Genomic DNA, 7,500 nt, shown 5'->3' on the forward strand with positions numbered 1-7,500 from the left:
TGGTGAAAAATGGGCATAATAATAATGATAATATTAACAATAATATTAATAATGACGATAATAAAATAATTATTATAAAAAGTTATTTTCAAACAGCACTATATCTAGTGCAGGGACAACAAAAGGTGCTTCCTCACCAGATAATCATACATATATATCATAACTCTGAATGAAAACATTTGAGAATGGAGAGAGATGAATCTACACACATTATAAAAAGCACAGTATGCAAATGCGTCCACAGTATGCAAATATGTGCATGTGTGTGTGTGTGTGTGGTGTGTGTGCACGCATATTATGTGTGCATGTATGCATGAGCGCACATGTGTAAAAACTATAATGTATGTCTACATATTTCAACAATGTATGCTTTGTTTTTGCTTGTTTCTGTACATTACATGTACGTGATCTATGTAAATTGTGTGCATGTCTACAGTATGTAGGAAACAGATAGTCAGGGATTCTGTTAATGCAAAATCAAGCATCCCTGACGCTTTCAAAATGAAAGGGACACACATCATGTTCATCGAGCTGGTCCCTGGGATGTTCTACAAAAAACATTCTCCAAAGACATGATAAAAAGCGAGAAAACCTACAAAGGAGCTTCACTCTGACACTAAGATCACATCTCTACAAGTGAAGAGTTCTTTCTCTCACCACCTCTGGGCGATGACTAGATCTTTCTCAGTTTCTGTGAAGGTGTGCCTGTCTTTGTATGTGTGCAAAAATGCAGATTAAATTTTGATAACAATGTGCACCATTGAGTGACACTCAGAAGGTAGTCTGGGGCCCTCTAGAATTTCCACAATGTATGTTGTGTGCTTGCTTTTGTGTATATATATGTTTGCAGTATGTGGGAAACACAGCTCACTAGATCTATTCAGATGTGTAACACAAACAGCACAAGTGAGGCTTCACACACACACACACACACACAGTCTTCTGCTATTTCAGAAGCACCGTTGTAACTGTACATCACAGAAGTTACCACAGACATCAAGACCCCAAATGGGTTTTAGTTTTGCAATATACCTGAGGACATAGGCGTCCATGTCGGCATTGGAGGAGACACTGATGATCTCACACCTCACCAACTGCAGCAGTTTGTCCCAATCACTCCTGTCACAGTAAACAACACGCTCAAGTCAAACATCACATCAGTGGACTTCGCATATGTGTATTTATCTATTTATTTATTTTATTTTCATTATTATTTATTTATTTATTTATTTAATTATATTATTATTTATTTATTTATTTTATTTTATTTTATTTATTTTTTCTCAAGGCCTGACAAAGCACATTGGGTTAGGCTGCTGGTAAGGCATCTGCTTGGCAGATGTGGTGTAGCGTATATGGATTTGTCCAAACGTAGTGATGCCTCCTTGAGCTACTGAAAACTGAAAAACTGCACACGGACTCACATACATTGCGCAAATCATTGCGAAAATCCCTGCATAAATTATTGCGTAAATCCCCAAAACATTAAGGCACCTTCAAACATTGCGCAGTAATACAAGTTACACCCATCTCTCACAATCCACACACACTCCCACTGTTTTGCCATAACACAAAGACCTCCATACTCTAGTTTAGGTCATGAGCACAGAGCTCTTGCACCTTTCTTTATCCTCTGTTTTTTTAAAGGACAAGAAAATCTATTTCATTTTGAGTCATGCTTCCTTCGCTCACACTTCTCCTCAACGGCCAGCGTTCTCTTGTTTTCAAACGTCTTTATGCCACTAGAGCACTGCATCCTCCAGCGAGAGCGGTCAAGGGCATCAGATTCCCAGGAAGCGATGTCAATGTCACAGGCTTTGAGCTCTGTCTTCAAGGTGTCCTTGAAGTGCTTGCAGGGTCTTCCAAGTTTGCAGTGGCCTTCCTTCAGCTGGCCATACAAGAGCATCTTCGGGATTCTGCAGTCTGTCATGTGGACAACGTGTCCTGTCCAGCGTAGCTGGCACTGGATCAGTAGGCTTTCGATGCTGGGCAGGCCGCTCCTCTCTAGGACCTGGAGGCTGGAGACTGTCTTGCCACTTTATGCCGAGGATCTTTCGTAAGCATCTCAGGTGAAACTGCTGAAGTTGCTCAATGTGACGGCAATACGTTGTCCATGTTTCACAGCAGTACAACAAGGTGGTCAGCACAACAGCTCTGTAGGAGACGGTGCCAATATATTTGATACTGACAGATTATACAAAGTATAAAGTTTAGTTATTATGATGTCTCTCTTGCTTCCTTTCAAATCAGATTTGTGGCTGCTGCTTCTCTCCATCACTTTTGTTTTCTTTGATGTGACTGATGGTGTGATAGGCTTGTTTGTCTTGAGGTACTTGTACTTATTTATCACTTTACATCTTCACAGTTATAGGCCGATTGTTATGGATCTTTGCACTACCAGTAAATATGTAAGTGCCAGCTCACTCATTTCCCTTAACGCCTGTAACATTGTTTTGTTGTTTTCATTTATTTCCCTCAAAGGAAAATAATATATTCCACTTTATTACCTGTATGTGATATAAACTACATCCCTCTAGTGCAGATAGACTGTTAGCATCACTACAGTAGGACTAGAAATGTTAAGTCAATAAGTGTATTCAAGCCATTTCAAATTACCACACACACACACACACAAAATTATTTGCGAGCGCGAGCACTTGCATACTTAGCTAACGTGTGCGTCACATGGCGATTCACTCAGTCTGTGTGTGTATGTGTCTGTGTGTGTGAGAGAGAGAAAGAGTATATATGTGTGTGTGTGAGAGAGAGTGAGTGTGTGTGTGCCTGTGAGTCTGTGTGTGTGAGTGTGAGAGAGAGAGAGAGAGAAAGATAATGTGTGTGTGTGTGTGTGTGTGTGTGCTCTGTGTGTGTGTGTGTGTGTGAAATACAGAGAGTGGGAGACAAACAGTGGCAGAATCAACTGTTTTTGCTGGTTTGGGGATCTCCATAAACTTCTACAATCAAAGCAATTATACATTACTACGAGCATCCGAAAGAAAGTTTTTATCACAATTCACTTTGTGTGTGAGCATGCCAGTCAGTGTACTGAATCATAAAACGTTACCGGCACCACCGAGCACAAGCCATTACATGTGTTTACATACCCGGTGTAGTTGTGTGTGTGTGTGTGTGTGTGTGTGCGCGCGTGTGAGTGTGAGTGTGTGTGTGTGTGTGTGTGTGTTGTTCAACGCCCGCGTGCCGCTGGATTTTGTTTTGTTTTCAATAATGGTGGAGGAGCGACGATACTTAGACATGACTCAAGAGATTTATCAATCGACTCGCTAATAAAAAAAAATCAATAAAAAAAAAAAATCCATCCATTCCAAAACATATTCATTCACTGTGTGTGTTCTGATAGCGATCAGAAAACGCAATCGAACAGTCTCATGTCCTTGACATGTTTGCTGCTTGCGTCGAGGACCTATCCAAGACACCGGCATGGAATTCAAAACTCAGAATAGTAGACAAGAATCTAACATTAGCATTCCAACATGACTGTGTCTTGTATAATACGCAATCCCAAAGAAACTTACTTGAGAATCGTGCGAAGATCAACATTCCGACCATCAGATGAATCAAACCACACCTCAAGTAATTTTTCTGTTCCTTCGAAGAAGTGTTGAGAGCTTCCCACAGAAGCCATGATCGTCGAGTTGAACGTACACACGCTGTCAGTACAGCGGTAAGCTCACCGGTAGACCTAACAGTAATTCTTCTCGCCTATCCCCACCCAGACCTTTCTCTTTCTGACAAGACGTACGCGAAGCTGTGTGCGCGCCCAGGCTAAAATTGGTGTCACTCCGTTTGACCTGTTAGTCCGCTATGTAAAATAGTTCCACAGTTGTATTGCGTGGGCGAGAACTACATCTGCATTATTTGTTATGTTTGCTTCAGAAACAAACATCAAATTTTGGTCTTAGCGACTTCAAATGAGCTATAGGCTGGGAACTTTGCTTTTATAACGTGGGTTAATTCCCATCACAGCCACAAGTGTGCGGAGGGATTTGGGGTCAATTACACACAAGTGCAGACAGTATGAAATCAATGAATTGATTACCAGTTGGGCTGCATGCCCTTTGCGTTTTGTGAATCTAGTTTGTCGGTATGTGAGCGTCTGGCGTAAATATGCATAGTTCTCTTGGGTGCATTAGTTAGAATTTCCCTTTTTTGTAGACTCTAGCAGGATTATTTCACCAAAAGGAATTGTCGGGCATTTTTTAAGCATTGCCGCATGCCAGGTATGTGCAGTGCGGTGATGTTCGTTTGAGCATCGGCTGTTACATAATTACACTACACCCCCCCCCCCACCCCCACCCCCCACCTTTCTGATGCTCCCCCCACACCCCTCCAACCACCTGACCTTTTTTCCCTCGCCTTTGCCCCCACCCCCTAATCTCCTCCCCCTCATTTGTGAGCCGCGTACAATGCAGTGTGTGTGTGTGTGTGTGTGTGCGAGCGTGTGCGCGCGTATTCCTCGATTTCGCGACACCGGCACCTGTTTTTCCATATCTGTCACGTTGTGCAACGAAAACGTATGTGTGCTTTGTACTAGCAGTATATGCGGTGCTCCTCTACGTGTGCGTATCAATTGCAGTGTAGCCTGTTTAGTGTAGTGTAGTGCATTGCACTGCATTGTAAGCACCGTGCATTGTATTGTATTGTATTGTATCAGTGTACCAGGTCACTGAGTTGTAAGTATCCGGCGTATTGTATCAAGTTGTATTGAACTTTACCGTGTTTCGCGTCAGTGTCACTGATGTTTTTTTTTTGTATTTTGTATTTTGTCTTCCTCAGTTTTATCACAACAGATTTCTCCGGCTGTGTGAAATTCGGGCTGCTCTCCCCAGGGAGAGCGCGTCGCTACACTACAGCGCCACCCATTTTTTTTGTATTTTTTCCTGCGTGCAGTTTTATTTGTTTTTTCCTATCGGAGTGGATTTTTCTACAGAATTTTGCAAGGAACAACCCTTTTGTTGCCGTGGATTCTTTTACGTGCGCTAAGTGCATGCTGCACACGGCCCGGGACCTCGGTTTATCGTCTCATCCGAATGACTAGCGTCCAGACCACCACTCAAGGTCTAGTGGAGGGGGAGAAAATATCGGCGGCTGAGCCGTGATTCGAACCAGCGCCCTCAGATTCTCTCAGTCGCTTCCTAGGCGGACGCGTTACCTCTACTAGTAGGCCATCACTCCACTTCTCTCTCTCTCTCTCTCTCTCTGCGGCCTCTGTGTGCCGGTGTGTGTGTGTGTGTGTCAGAGTCAGTGAGTGTGTCAGTGTGTGCGCACGCCGGTGTGCGTGCCTTGTGCCAGTCCGGCATAGACACTAGATACTAGTGTCTATGTGTCAGTGTGTATGTATGTATACTCTTACCACCAGTTGGATTTCTCTGGCATTCGCCATATGAGCCTCTGTGTGCCGGTGTCACGTGTCAGTGTCAGTGTGTGTGTCTGTGCGCGCTCGCGCATTCGCGCGTGCGTGCCTAGTCAGTGCCTAGTGTTATGTGTCGGTGTGTGTCAGCGGTGTGTCCGTCAGTGCCGCTGACAGTGTCCGTGCCGTCACGTGTGTTTGTGTCAGTGTGTCTGTGTTTGTGTGTGTGTGTGTGTGTGTGTGTGTGTGTGTGTGTGTGTGTGTGTGTTTCAGTCTTTCTCTCTCTCTCCGTCTCTCTCTTTCGCTGTTCAAATTTTTATTGCTCAAGTTGATCATTATCATGACATATATTCATTTTCGTGTCTTCGGTGATGATTTATTCAGTTGCTCTCACAACACACATCACTGATTCTCTCTCTCTTTCTCTGCGGCCTCTGTGTGTCGGTGTGTGTGTGTCAGAGTCAGTGTGTGCGCACGCGCGTGCGTGCCTTGTGCCAGTCAGACACTAGATACTAGTGTCTATGTGTCAGTGTGTATGTATGCCGTGTGTGTGTGTGTGTGTGTGTGTGTGTGTGTGTGTGTGTGTGTGTGTGTTTGAGTGTGTGTGTGTTTGTGTCAGTGCCCGCTGACAGTGTGCCCAGTGTGTCACGGTGTGTGTGTGTGTGTGTCACTGAGTGTGTGTGTGTGTGTGTGTGTGTGTGTGTGTGTGTGTGTGTCAGTGTCAGTGTCAGTGTGTGTGTGTTTGTGTCAGTGCCGCTGACAGTGTGCCCGGTGTGTCAGTGTGTGTGTGTGTGTGTGTGTGTGTGTGTGTGTGTGTCACTGAGTGTGTGTGTCAGTGTCAGTGTGTGTGCCGGTGTGTGTGTGTGTGTGTGTGTGCGTGTGCCGGTGTGTGTGTGTGTTGTGTGTGTGGTTGTGTGTGTGTGTGTGTGTGTGTGTGTCACGATGTGTTCCGGTGTGTGTGTGTATCAGTGTCTCTCTCTCTCTCTCTCTCTCTCTCTCTCTCTCTTCAAGTTTCGCTGTTCAGTCAGTTTTTTTATTGCCCAAGTTGATCATTAATTATCATGACAAATATTCGTTTTCATGTCTTCGGTGACTGATAAAATGTATTCAATTTATTCAGTCGCTCTCACTACACAGATCTCTCTCTCTCTCTCTCTCTCTCTCTCTCTCTCTCTCTCTATGTCAGTCTGTGGGCAAACGCACCGCCATAGTACTGAGTCGTACAAGCAGTAAACACACGTACGCCTCCCAGCAGCTTCAGCCCAGTAACACAATGACCGCCGGGGACGGAGCAATTGCGGTGTTCAGTGAACGGCTCACACTTCACATAACAGGCTTGAGTCAACTGTTCCACTGACCGTGGGACTTGTGTGTGGGACTGCAGGACCATGGTGATTGTTTGCTCTTCATCCATCGGGTCTACCCGGCGCCCAAGATCTATCGATGTGGTGGAGACTTCAGTACGGCCGGCCGGGCAGCCTCAGGCTAGTCTCCGAACTTTGTTATTCAAAGTCTGGGGCGGCCTTTTTGTGGAGGCAGCTTCATCAAGTGGACTGGAGTACGTGGCGTCTGTTGTCACGTTGAGCCGTGAAGTGGTCAGTTTGGTAACTGCTAATTATTGGCACCTCGAGTTCAAGTGCCTGGCTGTGAGTTCTAGGTTTTTAAATTCCTTGGCAGCCGGGTTGCCACGTAAATATGATGACATGCCGCCGGCAACAGCACGGTACTCCGTCGGGGTCTGGTGGCTACAATACCAAGTCATTGTCATCGGGAAGCAGGGCCGCCGGGATTGGGGAGGAGGGTGCTGGGGGGTGTAGGGGGGGATCAGGGGTGGGTGGGAGGAAGGGTGAGGAGTGGCTGGGGGCAGGGAAGGGGGGGGCTACCTTGAAGTTTGAAACAACTTGGAAATTGATTAAATGTTCACCAGGTGAATTCAATCTGCTCTACAGCCTGCCAGCAGGTGAATTCTTTTGAGCAGCGATGTAGGCCAGCGTCACACTGTTCATGCACGACTGATTGGTTCATTAATTCACTGATTGAGTTAATCCCGTCCATGGCCCGGCGGCCGGCAATGCTAACCGTAGAGTGTCACAGTGATCGCGGGACACGTTTTTGGGACGGCCGAAACAAAG

At 45.4% G+C, this 7,500-nt stretch overlaps 1 protein-coding gene across 1 annotated transcript in view; it reads right to left on the minus strand.

Moving 5' to 3' along the window:
• The window catches only part of LOC143297998 (S-adenosylmethionine decarboxylase proenzyme-like), a 27,607-nt gene extending 23,894 nt beyond the window's left edge, over positions 1-3,713 (minus strand). Inside the window, exons 1-2 of the mRNA XM_076610641.1 lie at positions 3,534-3,713; positions 1,033-1,119 (exon numbers count right to left, since the gene is read on the minus strand). Of these exons, the coding sequence (XP_076466756.1) occupies positions 1,033-1,119; positions 3,534-3,643 (197 nt within the window). The 5' untranslated portion in view covers positions 3,644-3,713. The remainder of the gene's footprint in view (positions 1-1,032; positions 1,120-3,533) is intronic.
• Between the last annotated feature and the right edge of the window lie 3,787 nt (positions 3,714-7,500).

The sequence above is a fragment of the Babylonia areolata genome, chromosome 23, assembly GCF_041734735.1.
Source record: "Babylonia areolata isolate BAREFJ2019XMU chromosome 23, ASM4173473v1, whole genome shotgun sequence".
Classification (NCBI taxonomy): Eukaryota; Metazoa; Mollusca; class Gastropoda; order Neogastropoda; family Buccinidae; genus Babylonia; species Babylonia areolata.